At 40.1% G+C, this 16529-nt stretch overlaps 1 protein-coding gene across 1 annotated transcript in view; it reads left to right on the forward strand.

Moving 5' to 3' along the window:
* Window positions 1-1885: 1885 nt before the first annotated feature.
* The window catches only part of LCAT3 (lecithin:cholesterol acyltransferase 3), a 231960-nt gene continuing 217316 nt past the window's right edge, over window positions 1886-16529 (forward strand). The window contains exon 1 of the mRNA XM_089439563.1: window positions 1886-2413. Within this exon, the coding sequence (XP_089295689.1) occupies window positions 2182-2413 (232 nt within the window). The 5' untranslated portion in view covers window positions 1886-2181. The remainder of the gene's footprint in view (window positions 2414-16529) is intronic.

Raw genomic sequence — 16529 nt, forward strand, 5'->3', positions numbered from 1 at the left:
TCAAAATTAAAAGCAACACACCCTATCCTATTCTCCTTATAGATGTGGGTCTTTCCCCTATCGAGAGCCTAGCTATGACTAGGCTTCTGTTGTACAAGCACAAACTCAATAACATAGGAGACCATAGACTTCCTAAGCTAGCTTCAAATTCTGGCCAAAACCACCTAAGGCTCAAACGAGGTTGGTATAAAGACACCAGGGCCTGGTTAAACCATTGGGAGATTGATGAGAATGTTTCATTGCAAAACATTAATAACATTAAAAATATTGTTACTTCTAAGTTCAAAGAAAAAATGTGGTGTGAGAAAGATTTAGCTGCTAAAAGAAAATTAAGATATTATAAGGAGGTCATCAACCCCACCCTAGAAGATCAAAAGTATCTCTCTATTTTAACTAGCTCAAAGAAGAAAATTAATATAGCTAAGATTAGAACGAACTCTCATGAGCTCCATAGTGAAACGGGTCGTTGGGCAGTTCCTGAAACACCATGGATGGAAAAGTTCTGCCATCTCTGTGAGAATACAAACATCGAGGATGAAAATCACTTCCTCTTAGAGTGCCCCGCGTATAAACACATTAGATCTCAGTTTCAAAATCTTTGTTGCAATACTGACCTTCCTAGTCTTTTATGTTGTCAAAATTATAGTGAGCTCGAGAGGCTTCTCTCCAAGTGTTTTGAGCATAGGAATAAAATATTAAATCAAACTAAATAATTCGTTCCTTTAGGTCCGATAGACCAAAATTTGATCTCAGTGAACGTTAACTACCATCATCATCATAAATAACTTTATTCAAAATCTTTGTTTTAAATATATATTTAATATAAAATTATTATAAATATTTATCTTTTATAATAGTAAACAATTTAATTAATTTTTAAATATAATTATTTATCAAATCATATAACATCATTTTGGCTAGTGATTAATATTATAAATGGTGTTTTCCTCCAATTTTTTTTTAAATCTTTAACGACATTGAAGATAATATCAGATTTATATTTGATTTTTAAAATAAAATAAATTATATATTCAATTTTTCTTTATTACAAATTTGTATTTAAGTTTTAATAATATATATTAAATTATATCGTTTATATAAATTATATATTTAGTTTTTGTTGTTACAAAATTATATAAGATGTTGATGGGTATTTAAGTTACGATAATATATATTAAGTTATGGAAATTGGATTTTTTTTGTAAATTTTGTAGGACTATATCTTTATCATGTCTAATTTTTCACCCTGATGGAATAGCATAAGATTTAAACCCAAAACTTCGAATTCAATGAGACTTCATCTCCACGACCATTACTAATTGAGCTACTCAAACAAACTATAAAATTTAGATTTAAAATGAATAATAATTAAATTTTATTTGAGTTTCAAATTAATTATTAACTATATATTTTATATATAAATTTTTCAAATAAATTAGTAAAACATTAATATTAATAATAAAAAATTATTATAAAGTAAAAACTATAAAAAAATATTATTATAAATCTATAAACGGTAAAATAGTTTATGTGTTTAATTAAATTATGACATAAAATTATGAACTTGTAGAATGAAAATTTGGTTAATGACCATGAAGTTCACCAAACCCTTGTGTTTCCAACAACCCTTGTGACATAAAATGCAGCAATTCATCCCATATCACTCCATCCAAAGTCCTTGGATTTCTTTGCATTTGGTACGCAGAATATTCCTTGTATCACTCCATCCAACGTCCTTGAATTTTCTTTGCATTTGGTATAGAAATATTTATAGTAATACAGAAGACTTTCAATCAATCTGGAAAATAATTTATTATTTTTAGTAATATCAGAAGACTTTCAATCCATCTTGAATGTTTGGTGTGGACTTCCAGCCCAGCGATTGAACACTACCTATCATTCGTCGCCCCTCACTCCTCGGCCTCGTATATATAAACACATCACCAAACTGTCAAACCTTCGGTTTCTGCATCGCATCATTTCAGCTAATGACTATGACAATTCTATTTTCCTAACCACGACAATGTCATCGTTTATATCACTAAATCTACAATAAATGGTTTCCAAACGTATCCTGAACTACCAGGCTGGTGTGATGCTGACTGTATAAATTTGGGGATAATTCGGTGGGGTTTTTTATCAGTCAGCCATCAGTCTATCTCTCTGCCTGAATTCAGAGTTATGGGGAAGACGCGCGAAGAATTTGACTGTTTTTCCTGGCTCGGGCACAACTCTAAGTCAAGAGTTGTGAACACTGACTTGGACCCCGTTCTGCTGGTCCCTGGAATTGGCGGTTCCATTCTGGATGCAGTCAATAAGAAGGATGGAAGCTCTGAACGGGTGTGGGTGCGGATACTTATGGCTTCTTGTGAGTTCAAGAAGAAGCTCTGGGCTGTCTACAATCCTGAGACAGGTGAATAGATAAACTTTTCATAACTACTACCCCTTTTCATGGACGGCTCTTCTCAATGCCATTTTATAAAACAGCACTTCAGAATTTAGTTAATTAGCTTGGGTGTATGAGAAGAAATTTTCGACTTGAAATGTAGTTCATGTGAAATTCTTCACTTTCCTGCAATCTGCACCACTGTTATTCAATTTATCCCTCGGTGAACAGAGAGAGATTCAATTTGGCACTCTATGATCAGACAGAGAAGGTAGCTTGGTTTATTGGTCATGTCCTTTTTCGCCATCCTGTATTCACTGTTTGATTCACACAATACAACATCATCCCCCAAAAGCAACTAGCATGCAGATTGGGAAGATCGTTCAAAATGCACATATTTAGGCCTAAAGCTTTGCCAATCCAGGAGCACGTCCGAGGACCTAGGTTGATGCCTTCGCTATTAGCCATGACTGAGATTGTAAGCAGATAAATCGTTATGATAAAGATTTCTAAGCAGCCTGTGCAGACCTTCCAAGCCATGGTGAGAACTTAGATAGCTAATAACCATGGAGTTCCAAATGAATCCCTAATTTTCGACGCATGGAACTAAGAGAACCCCCACTTTTGTACTAAATTTCCACACATGGAACTAAAAGAACTCCCCCGTTTGCACTAAAATTCCTTCATAGTTGATTTGTCTGTTTCGTTGACTGGTTTGCGCTTGTGGCTTGTTGTATTTGTGTAATTCTTGATTTGTGGCGTGGTTATGTCGTTATACTTAAGGATTGTTTACTATCAGTTATTGCATTAAAATTACTCTACTCTGTAATGTCAGCAGTTGATCTCTTAGAAGATCTCCCTGTACATCTAGAAAACGTTGCATACACAATCACTGTCTATATGGATTTTCACACAATTGCTCAATAAAGAAACAATGCTGCAAAAATAGTTACCGTTTATATGGTTTGGCCTTGTGGTTTGTTGCATTTGTGTATGTCTTGATTTGTGGCATGGGCATGCCATGATAACTATTTGCTATCAGTTATTGCACTAAAATTTCTCTGCTCTGTGATGTCGGCAGTTGGTCTCCTGGTGGACGTCACTGTACATCTAGAAAGAAACAATGCTGCATACATAGTCACTGTGTACATGGATTTTCACACAATTGCACTTCAAATCTCGCTATATGCTTTAGTTTCAACAACCACGCCAATCTCACCCTTCAATTACCCTAAGTCTGTTCAGGCCACATGAATGTGTGTCCACCATCACAACGTGAATTCATTCAAACATTAACATTAACGTGCGTTTTTTGTCAGTTGCAATTTCTGTGGTCACCATAAAATATTTCATCCATTTCGAAGGGAAAACCAGGTAGTTTCCATTCACATTCATAATAGTCAATGGCAGCCACTCTGTCATTTGCCAGACTCGACTGGGTAAGCATAACCACCAGAAGCCGTCCTTATTTCCATCTTATATTACAGTGTGCCATTAAAATTTGGATTATTAAAAAAGCATAATAGGTACATACATTCATCTAACACAAGGTTACTTGGAAGCGGGAGCGGGGAGTGACATTTTCAAAAGCTCCCTGTTTGGGAGCGAATCGGGTGCAATTTTTTATATAATATATATTTTTATATATTTTCATGCATATATGTCAACAAAAGCATGTAGAATGATGAATTAGATACCAAAGCATGTAGAATGATGAATTAGATATAAAGAAGCATAAAAACATGCATTGAACCATATAACATCAATTATCTAGAAGTTATAATCTTCATCAAGCACGTTCACAAGTTAGTAAGATACAACATATCGAGTCTCATGATTCATCAATCTTAAAACTTTCAAGCTTTCAAAATTCAATATATAACATTTATCATCATTGATCACTAAAGTTGTACTTGTAACCATGACAACAAAAACTATCTAACATGAAATGAAATGCTTCAACTTTCAACTTTCATGAAGCATCATATTCATAATTCATTACCAATGAGTTATAATTGCCAACTTCAAACTTCAAACTTAAATTGTCATATATTGTTTACAAAAAATATCATAATAAATATGTAAGAGTAAACAACTATAAAAACTATTAGAAACTAGAGAAGACAATTAAATCTATTATCTATTTCTAATGCTTGGGCCTGTTGCCATGAGAAATTTCCAATTTCTGAGAAGGTCGTGGTGGTCTTCTGGGAGTCTCGGGAGGAGGCATAGTCGGACGACCAAAACCAGAAGGCACATGCCCTCCACGTGAGGATGTAGATGGAGGTGGTGGCAGCAAAGGCAAAGTTGTTGGAACTCGAGCACTGCTACTGGATGGTGGGGGTGGCATGGTTGTTGTTGCTTCATCATCATCCTTTAGAAGTTCTGTTTCCAATTCTTCTAGATGTAGAGTGCCATCCTCCAAATTATCTTCCTCTGGGTTGTTGTCCCAAGTGTACAATATGATGTATTCTCACAAGCCCAATCACAATAATGACTCAACAACTTCAAGTTGTAATGCACATAAACCAAGCTTTTTGCTTGGTTTTCATTGAGTCTGTTTCTTCTCACATTATGGATGAAGCTATAGGTGCTCCAACACTTCTCTACAGAAGAAGTATTTGCAACTTGTGAGAGCACTTTTTTTTACCAATTTTGGCAAAAGTCCTTGGCCGCCATATTGCATCCCACCTTGTGATAGCATCAAATCTATCACTATCTTCCATTGCATGCAAAGAACCAAACACTCCAGTGCTAGTGAAGTATCTGCCTAATTCAAGACGCCGATTAGCACACTCCTTATTAGGGACCAACATGTGTAATGCTTTCATATATCCTTTTTCACTTCTGGATCTGTATGAGGTTTGGCCTTAACTTTAGCCCCAGATGTAGGTTTGCCCAACCAAGAAGGAGAATAGTATTTTGGCATAAGGATATACGCCAAAGCATGCAGTGGAGCATTAAGTTTATTCCATCGTGCACACACAAAATCGTGAGTCATATCATACAAGTTGGGATCTTTTTCCTAAACAATATCTTTTATTTGCCCCAACATGTTATCCATCTACTCATACACCTCCCCAATCACTGATTTATTTGTATCTGCAAAATGAATCGTGGTATAAATGGGCTCCGTGAATTGCAAAACTTCCCTCACATGTGCCCAAAATAGACCATCAAGAGCAATTTTCTCCAGCTGTTCAAAACCTTGTCTGTCAACTGCGGTTGGAGCCCTGTCCTTTAATACCTATCAGTGTTGACTTGATACCATGCTAGCCAATGACTCTCTTACCTTCAAAAGGTGCTTGAAGGTGAGGTAATAACTAGCAAATCTAGTCTTCGCAATCTTCAATAGGTCCAAACTTGAGTGACTGCAAAAAAGTCCATGGGTATTGTTATGATTGGTAATAAATTTTATCAATCTCTTGCCTCTCTTGTACAAATCACCAATCCATCTGTATTGAGGTTGTTTGTTTTTAATAATATCATGCATCAAAAGGTTCATTGTGTGAACCAAACACCCAAACCAAAATACGTTGGGATATCTATCCTCAATAATTGCTCCCGCTGCCTTACAATTAGAAGCATTATCAATGATGACTTGGATGACATTGTATGGCCCAATATGTTCAATTATTTGAAGTAATGGTTTTGCAATGTTGATGGCGGCCTTGAACTTTTTTGAGTAATCATATGTTGAAAGGAAGATTGCACCACTAGTAGACACGGAAGAACATTTATCAATGGCTTGCCTTTTACATTTGTTTGTCCATCAGATACAATGGAATCAATGGATACCCCGTGCTCATTCCAATAATTTGTCATGTTACCCAACACATTTGTTATTTTTGCTTTTTCATGATCAAGTCCCACGGTTCTAGCCTTGTGTTATTTTTAGGTATGTTCTATGCTAGAGCAATTTATTTCAAGTTTCATAGTTAGCTCAATATCTTTTCCAGGTTAGCAATCACATCAGCATTAAAGTAAACTGCAGATAGAACATAAATATAAATCGCAGAAGACAAGCCAAGACAAGAGGACACAAGATGTGGCGCCAGCCAGGGACAAACCCCACAATGTGGGGAAACCCTTGATCAATTCTTCTTTTATGTTTTTCAAAGTTCAGTAGAGAAAGTGAGAGAGATAATACATTTACAATAGAAGTCAACACTTTGACTTTTGATATCTACAGAGATGAGTTGAAGACATATTGCTTCAACTGATTCTCTAAGGTGACTCCTTCACCTATCATAGTACTGCATCTCGTCCATTTGCCGCACCTTACCGTGTAGCACCATGCTGCCCCATCACAATGTTGGACCTAGATGACTGAGCTGCTCTCATCTTCATGCTGCTCATCATGCTGCATCTTCCATGGTCTCATTCATCATCAAGCTGCCCATGCTTATGATTACATTCACCATGATGCTGTCCATGCTCCATGTATCATTGTGCTGCCCATGCACATGAGCTCATACATCATGCTGCCCATATTTGACTGTGGCCAGATTACTCCTAGTTGGACTGCGGATGAGGGCTCCTTGGATCAGGCCTGTGGAGGACACTTAGGACTGCGGATGAGGGCTCCTTGGATCAGGCCTGTGGAAGACACCTAGGATTGCGGATATGATGCGTATAGAGCCCTCCTTGACTGCGTTCAACATGTCTCTATAACTGCGTTTGTATTCCTTGAATATTGTTCATAAGGTCTCCCTCTATTAACTGCGTAAGGTCTCCATACTGTGCATACATATTTCTGCGTATGTGTCTCTATTACCAGCGTACTGATCTGCGTATTAGGGCACTATTACCAGCGTATATATGTATGTTTGTACTGCGGCTGATCTGCGTATTAGGGCACTATTATCAGCGTATATATGTCTCCATTCACTGTGGATAAGGTGTCCATATTTACCTGCATATATCCTCATCATGAACAGCGTGTATTGATCTCTATTGTTGTGTATGTATATTGCCATTGCTGCGTATATGTATCTCCATTGCCTGCGTATATGTATTGCCTTTGCCTGCGTGTAGACTTCTCCATCTAGGACTTCTTCCATAACAAACAACGTATAAGTCTCATATATCTTTATTATGAACAACGTATAAGTCTCCTTGATCTGCATTGGATTAGGGCATCATTTTAGGGCATCCTTCATTAGTGTCTCTCCTTCTCCAAAAACCCATGATGTGGAGAGGAGATCACATAAAGAATGTGTGTCAAATGACTTCAAGTCTTCTCTTATTTATACTAAAAACGTAGGTGATGAATGGACATGACTATTGGGCTTCCGAGCCTACATAAGATGCTGGCCGACTTGATAATTAGTCTTATAATACAAATAAATTCATAACTTCATAAATACTTATCGGAATCGGATGATCTTTAGATCAATCCTACACCTCTCAATGAGAGGGATCCAATAAAAATATCAGTTGCTGTAAATAAGCTGACCCACATGGAGTTTGGCCCTGGTTGCTAATTTTAACACTCCCTCTCAACTAGGGAGTACTCCATCCGCTAATCCATATGTCCCACTGTACTGTCTCTGCCATCAGTGCCCTGCATTGCTCTGCTCAGCTCTGCTGGCTCTGCTCTGCTCAGCTCTGCTGGCGCTGCTCTACTCTACTCAGCTTTGCTAAACCATGAAGAAGAAGAATTGATCGAGAATGTCTCATACCATTCTCCACTGACCCGAAGTCAGTCTCAGAGTGCGTACCACTGGTCCCAGACCAGTCTCAACCGACCCAAAGTCAGCGTCATAGTGGGTACCACTCCTACCACTAGTCCCAGACCAGTATCATCAGTCTCAGAGTGTGTACCACTGGTCCCAGACCAGTCTCAACCGACTCGAAGTCAGCATCATAGTATGTACCACTCTCACTGGTCCCAGTCCAGTCCACTGACCCGAAGTCAGTCTCAGAGTATGTACCACTGGTCCCAGACCAGTGTCAACCGACCCGAAGTCAGCGTCATAGTAGGTACAACTCCTACAACTGGTCCCAGACCAATATCATTGATCCTAGATCAATGAAGGTCATCCTAGCATAGGGAGTACGGTAGATACAACGATGCGTCCATCGGTACTACTATGGTCCCTATCCTCATTTCCCTGCTCATTGATCAGATGAGAGGTACTTCCCATGAGTCCCAGACTGCATGGGTAGGATGCCTCGACAGGAGAACTTAATCAATCCTGTCCTCACAGGAGAACTAATCATCCTGCTACACAATCGCCATGGAGAACACATCATCCAGGCCTCACAGGAGAGCTAATCATCCTGCTACATAATCGTCATGGAGAACACATCATCCAGACCTCACAGGAGAACTAATCATCCTGCTACATAATCGTCATGGAGAACACATCATCCAGACCTCACAGGAGAACTAATCATCCGATTACATAATCGTCATGGAGAACACATCATCCAGACCTCACAGGAGAACTAATCATCCTGCTACATAATCATCATGGAGAACACATCATCCAGACCTCACAGGAGAACTAATCATCCTGCTACATAATCGTCATGGAGAACACATCATCCAGACCTCACAGGAGAACTAATCATCCTGCTATATAATCATCATGGAGAACACATCATCCAGAATATCGAAGCAGATCCCAAGGAGAACCAGCATTGAGAAGTGCTCTAGTGATCCTCCACACTGCCTGCCCACTCAGCATTTGAATTATTTCTGGCAGTGTATCTCAATCCATGAGAGATTGTGCCCTGAAGATATCTGAGAAGATTCTAGGCACCAATCCAGTGAAGCTCAACTAAATATGAGCTCACCATACTTACTGCAAAACATATGTCCGAACGGAGGTTCACCAAGAACATCAACGCGAATGAGTTTATGAAACTTAGAGGCATTTCCCAAATCTGGTCCGACATCACCACCATATAACTTCTGAAAGTTAAGATCCTCGAGGTAGTCACAGGCTTGCAGTTTATCTTTCCACATTCGGAATCCAACTCTCTCTGTGTCCTACGAATGAGAGGGTCTGCACCTGTTAGACATAGGTGCCGGTATGAGAGGTTTATCATCCACAACCTTCGAGTAATGGTTTGGATCGGTTTCACTCCTAGTGAATCTCAACTTTATCAGACACCTATCAATCCTCTCATACTACGCCCGAGGTGTTTTGCTTCAAGCCATAGAGGGCTTTCTTCCACCTGCATACGTGAGATTCCTGATCATCAATCTCAAACTCCTCGGGTTGTTCCAAACCTGTGGACCTGCTGCATGAGGGGAATGGTCCCCCTCATAAGATTTTCCTTCGGTACATTTCAGACATGTACCTTCATGCTCTTTTTGAATTCAGGCATCCCTTTCCATCGATGAGTGCCACCCTGTAACCTTTGACTTCCATTGCTAAAATGGACACCAGGTTCTTCTTGCGATCAGGTACATAAAAGAGATTCTGTAAATGAATTGAGTTACCCCCATTCAGTTGAGGGATAACATTCCCAACATCCTTTCCGGGATAGGTGGCATCGGCTCCAAGTATAATCCCACGGTTGTTTCCGTCTCTACCAAATTAGAGAGTGCACCCTTCTATCCGATGAAGTGCCTTGAAGCACTACAATCAATAAGCCAAATTTCCAAAGAATCTGAAGGAGAGGGTCAATATAAGATAACGCTTCTTTATCTTATCAGAAACAACATTTGATTCATCATACCTAGGGTTCCTTGCTTTCTCTGAAGAGTCGGCCGTGTCCTTGATGACCTGCATCTCTGCCATTCGGACACTCCTTCGCATAAGGGCCGAACTTATAACCAAGGCATCTACCTTTCCTTCCACCCTTAGATCTGAACTTCCCAATGAAGTGATCTTTAGGTAGGTCATCAGAAATTCCGCTGCGCCATTCTGACAATATTCTCTGCTTCGACTTCACCCTTAGTGAATTAGAAGAGGGATGATTGTCCTGTCCCAACTGTCTTCGGTGATTGCTCTTTCACTCTTGCTTGGGCATTGTCTTCACCTCAACTCCGATTCCATGTTATTTTTAGGTATGTTCTATGCTAGAGCAATTTATTTCAATTTTCATAGTTAGCTCAATATCTTTCCCAGATTAGCAATCACATCAGCATTAAAGTAAACTGCAAATAGAACATAAATATAAATCGCAGAAGACAAGCCAAGACAAGAGGACACAAGATGTGGCGCCAGCCAGGGACAAACCCCACAATGTGGGGAAACCATTGATCAATTCTTCTTTTATGTTCTTCAAAGTTCAGCAGAGAAAGTGAGAGAGATAGTACATTTACAATAGAAGTCAACATTTTGACTTTTGATATCTACAGAGATCAGTTGAAGACATATTGCTTCAACTGATTCTCTAAGGTGATTCCTTCACCTCTCATAGTACTGCATTTCGTCCATTTGCCGCACCTTACCGTGTAGCACCATGCTGCCCCATCACAGTGCTGGACCTAGATGACTGAGCTGCTCTCATCTTCATGCTGCATCTTCCATGGTCTCATTCATCATCAAGCTGCCCATGCTTATGATTACATTCACCATGATGCTATCCATGCTCCATGTATCATTGTGCTGCCCATGCTTATGATTACATTCACCATGATGCTATCCATGCTCCATGTATCATTGTGCTGCCCATCCACATGATCTTATACATCATGTTGCCCATACATCATGCTGCCCATATTCATCATGTTGCCGATATTTGACTGTGGCCAGATTACTCCTAGTTGGACTGCGAATGAGGGCTCCTTGGATCAGGCCTGTGGAGGACATTTAGGACTGCGGATATGATGCATATAGAGCCCTCCTTGACTGCGTTCAACATGTCTCTATAACTGCGTTTGTATTCCTTGAATATTGTGCATAAGGTCTCCCTCTATTAACTGCGTAAGGTCTCCATACCGTGCATACATATTTCTGCATATGTGTCTCTATTACCAGCGTACTGATCTGCATATTAGGGCACTATTACGAGCATATATATGTATGTTTGTACTGTGGCTAATCTGCGTATTAGGGCACTATTATCAGCGTATATATGTCTCCATTCACTGTGGATAAGGTGTCCATATTTACCTGCATATATCCTCATCATGAACAGCGTGCATCGATCTCTATTGCTGTGTATGTATATCGCCATTGCTGCGTATATGTATCTCCATTTCCTGTGTATATGTATTGCCTTTGCCTGTGTGTAGACTTCTCCATCTAGGACTTCTTCCATAACAAACAACGTATAAGTCTCATATATCTTTATTATGAACAACGTATAAGTCTCCTTGATCTGCGTTGGATTAGGGCATCATTTTAGGACATCCTTCATTAGTGTCTCTCCTTCTCCAAAAACCCAAGACGTGGAGAGGAGATCACATAAAGAATGTGTGTCAAATGACTTCAAGTCTTCTCTTATTTATACTAAAAACGTAGGTGATGAATGGACATGACTATTGGGCTTCCGAGCCTACATAAGATGCTGGCCGACTTGATAATTAGTCTTATAATACAAATAAATTCATAACTTCATAAATACTTATCGGAATCGGATGATCTTTAGATCAATCCTACACTTCTCGATGAGAGGGATCCAATAAAAATATCAGCTGCTATAAATAAGCTGACCACATGGAGTTTGGCCCTAGTTGCCACTTTTAACACCTTGTCATACTCAGGGCTCTTGTATCCTTTGGGGGCATCATTAATGGCAAAAACCATTTCATTCCAATAAGGTGAGCGAAGAACATTGAATGGTATCCCACATGCATAAAGAAATCGGTAAATTTTTGCTTCCACATCATTCCTACACCCTTCGTCAAGGAAATCTAATATGGTTCTACCATCTAAGCCTTAAAGGGATGTTTGTTCCCATGCCTCCGTATCCACTCGCTTGGGAGGATGCTGATGGAGTTCTTTGTCTAACTGATTGTGGGCTATCATGTTCAAAACCCTTTGATATTTAGCTCTGTATTGGGCTTCCACCTCTTCCCTCATGTATTTGGCTCTTTGTGGTGTGGACACACTTACACAAGTTTTGATTCCTACTTGTTTATCTCCATCCCATGGAATTTTCCCACGGAGGTGCTTTCTAGCACGGGTGTATGAAACTGTGTAAGTTTTTTTGCAATGAAGGCATGTTAATTTAGTGGTTCCACCCCCTTTACCTGCTTTAGACCTAGAAACATATTTCCACAATGGGGTTTGGTCTGCTTTTGTTTTTGTGTCCTCATCACCTCCACTCCCCTCTTCCTCCTCACCAAGGTACTCCTCCTCCTCTCCAGGGTTTTCAAATCCACCAAAACCCACTTCCTCATCCTCTTCATCATGATCAACCCTCTTTCTACTCTCCAACACCATAATAACAAAAACAAGAACCAACATCAAGAGAATGCCGAGCCATATAGCCATGATGTTCTTTGGTGGAGTTATAGTTTCTTGCTGACAATAAAATGGAGGAATGGGAATGAGATAGAGAGAAGAGAACATTTTCATTTAGCAATACACATATAAAAAACACCAATGCTAGATTAAAGTCTAGATCCTACCTCTTTGGCCTTCAATCCCAAGCTCCAATCTCCCTTGCAAGCTCCTCAAGCTCTCAAGCAATCCTCTCAATCTTTCTGCCAATCTTCCTCCTCAACTCAAGCTCCAATTCCAAAAGCCCTCTCTTTCTCTCTCAATGTGCAAATGGTGAGTAATGGGAGGGAAAGAGGGCCTTTTATCTCATTTTTCCCCTCCCCTCCCTTGCCCGTCCGTTGGACGCCTTTTTTGCTCACAGGAGCGGTAAGGGAGCGAACGCTCCCGACTGCTCCCTCGTTCGCTCACGAAAAAACAGGGAGCGAGGTTCCCGAGGTTGCTCCCAAGTGGAGCGCGCCCGAGGGGGGGGGGGCGCTCCCCCGCAACCTTGATCTAACATGTTAAATTAACTATACACAACCTGTTGCAGGTGCATATATTTGTATGCCATTAACACAATTCTTATGCTAGAACGAAATGAGCTAAATATATGCGTATAATGAATAGATATAATATCCATGATTTTAATAATGAACTAATGTCTCAAAATGTATGCTTTTGTGATTCATGATTTATATAAAGTCTCTTCCGGATAAATCAAATAGTTGTTTTTAGGTCTACGTGTTTCGAACCACTTACTATGGTTCATATTTGTCCTGATGACGAACCACAGTAAGTGGTTTGAAACGCGTTGACAACTATGTGATTTATCTGGAAGAGACTTTATATAAATGAACTAATGTTTTTTTGTAAAAGTTATTTTTGTTTATTAGGAAAAAATGTTTGCTATATGGAAAAGAGTATGGTGGTATGATCCACACCTGTGGCCCAGGATATGCGGTGGGGAGGACAACTCTGAATTCCAGAGAATGCAGAATCATAAAGACAACCATGAGCGTGCAAAAAATTGGCTATGCTTATGTTTACATGCACCTCTGCAGTTAATATAGAGATATAACATTAAAGATCCTCCATTAATCATAAAAATGGGAAACATGCATGATAGTGCAATTACCAAGGATAGAGAAATCGAGATATTCCATATGCCAGAGTTCTGAGAAGAATTATGAAGCAGAATCTTGTATGCCAGGTGACTAAATAATCTAAGAGCTAACATAGTGTGTATACAAAGTATTTATACAAGTTTGCCAATACTCATTGCAGAAGTGGTTGGCCTTACATAATGGTCTGGGCAACTGTAGATATTTAATTTGAGCACAAGTGACAATACTAGCAATGCAAGAAGATACTGTCACACAGGAATTCGTAAGGAAGAAAGTATGAAAGTATGAGAAGAGGACTGCTGGAACTATACACTTGCCATACACTTATCTGTATTACTATACATATAGCGCAAAATTTTGGGCAAGATTGATCAAAGTTGACCAAGTTTATAATAAGATATGATAAAGTGGGTGAGTGATCAATAGACTAAGTTATCCAAAATAGATAAGCATAAAGTACAAACTTCAAAGTGTAATAAAGTACAAGTAGAAAAACTCAAATATAATACACGTTCGTTCATGTTCACTCTACTAAGTTTCATCAATTCCTCCCCATTAAGAGGAAATCATACCCCATTTCTGCTGAAAATGGGGAAGGTGCTGCTCAAATCTTGACTGGAAGAGCCACATGGCTTGATTGGGCAAGGTGCCGACCTGCCAAGTAAGTGGTGATTTGACTTTACTCAGTGGTTATGGGTTGGACATCAAGAAGAATACTTTTAGAAAGAGGAGGCTGAAAATGTGGAATGGTAGGTACTGGATGTGTTACTATAGAAGATTCTTCCAAGTGAGGTGGCTTATACAACTTCAATTTTGTTGACATTCACCACATCAGGGATGCATTTAGGACCCATTTGATGTATGATGGTGTAAGGACCCTATTGAATGGGCTTGAGCTTGTGATGCTACTAATTTTTAAAAATACTTATCCAAATGCAGTTAAATGGAAATGTGAAGTGACTTGATGCTGATTATGAAGTGCCTTATACTGGCTTGTGTCTGTTCAAGGATGCCATGAACCTAGCCACTGGCCAAAATATGCAAAAGAGAAGAAACTGTCTTTCTCCTTCTAGTGGGATGTGGATGGAGCTAGGAGTGCAGTTGAATCTCGTTAGGAGCAAGAGGCTAAAAGCCAAACATACCTGAAAAGAGAGTGTCTTGCAAAGACATGAATGACTTTATTGTAGCCATCTTACAAAATATGCAAATACTGATCCCATTGTTTGTGCTACTAGTAGTAGATGTGAACTTGCTAATCACCACCGTCATCACCAATAATACCAGGGTCCCAAATGTGCCACTGATTCAGCCCCAAGTTCTGAATTGTCTGATCATGAAGGAATCTCTCAATACCAAGATTCCAAGGCATCCTGATCAATGTGAAGCACCCCTTGCTCCACTCACCGTCCAACTAGGTATAAGCTCTCGAAACCCTTTGCATACTATCAATAAGTAGAGCATCATGATAATGTAGGACTCTATCCAACTCTCCATGAAGCTTCCCTACCAAGTAGTCCACTTCATGCACACCAAGAGTAAATTCCTGAAGATACAGCCCAATCCCTATACGGATGAAGTCTCTCCCACATGTGCTCCTCCTGATATCCTCCTACTGACCAACTTGCCACGTTGATAAAGTCATCCACGCCACCAACGAGTCACTGAAGCCCAACGGAAAATCTGAGTGATCTCCCCGTATAGCAGCCAGCTCATCCCTAAAGGTCGTTGAGTTGTGTAGTACTGCGATGCCCGGGTCCCATGCTCTTCTCAAAAAAGCGCCACCATGTTGTCGTTGTGCCACTCTGACTCGAATAGGTTGCACATTGTGTGCACACTACAGCCTCCTCCCCTGAAACCTGGAGGCAAAATATCGACGAAGGCCGAGCTCATCTTGCCTAGGTGTCTCTATGTTGTCAATATCTAGCCACCCATCGCTAGTCTCGATCCTGAGCTGCAACTGAAGTAGCTTACCTCGCCAAACAATGGAGGCCTCAATGATCCCCCATGTGTCAACCCCAAAGTGAGCTAGATCACCCTCTACTATGGTCGTGCTCCTCACGAGATGGAGTGGCTTATCAACCAATTGAATCTGTGGATCCCCTAGCCAGACCTTCTACAGCATAGCTCTAACAACTGCTGGAATCTGTTTGTTCCTTGTCCCTAGTCCCTGCATGTAACCGACATATAGGCCCCATATATCATGAACTAATCTGATGCATGCTAAACTGCCCCGTCCCTGCTACTGCGTAGTACTGATGACTGCTGGAAGCCACATGTGCCAAATAACTACCCCGGGAAGACAACCAATAGATGGGTATCTGATATTCGCAATCGACTCAGGGTATGTGGACCCATCCTGCTCTTGCCAACCATCACCATTGAGTCTGCCATCCACCCTCTCGATAATGTGCCAATACAACGTCTGGAGGCCGGACACATATTGGAAAGTTGCCTCAGCCATACACGGTATCCTCTGCTCATGCCTTATGGAAAGAGTGACACATGTCTCCCTCGTGACCAACTCCCCAGGCATAGGTTTACTGATGAACGATATGCAGGGGTGGCATACATCAGTGAGCCTATGCCTGGGGAGTTGGTCACGAGGGAGACATGTGTCACTCTTTCCAC

The sequence above is a fragment of the Pinus tabuliformis genome, chromosome 9 (assembly GCF_031772625.1).
Source record: "Pinus tabuliformis cultivar Carrire ecotype Pingquan chromosome 9, CPIR1, whole genome shotgun sequence".
NCBI classification, from domain to species: Eukaryota; Viridiplantae; Streptophyta; class Pinopsida; order Pinales; family Pinaceae; genus Pinus; species Pinus tabuliformis.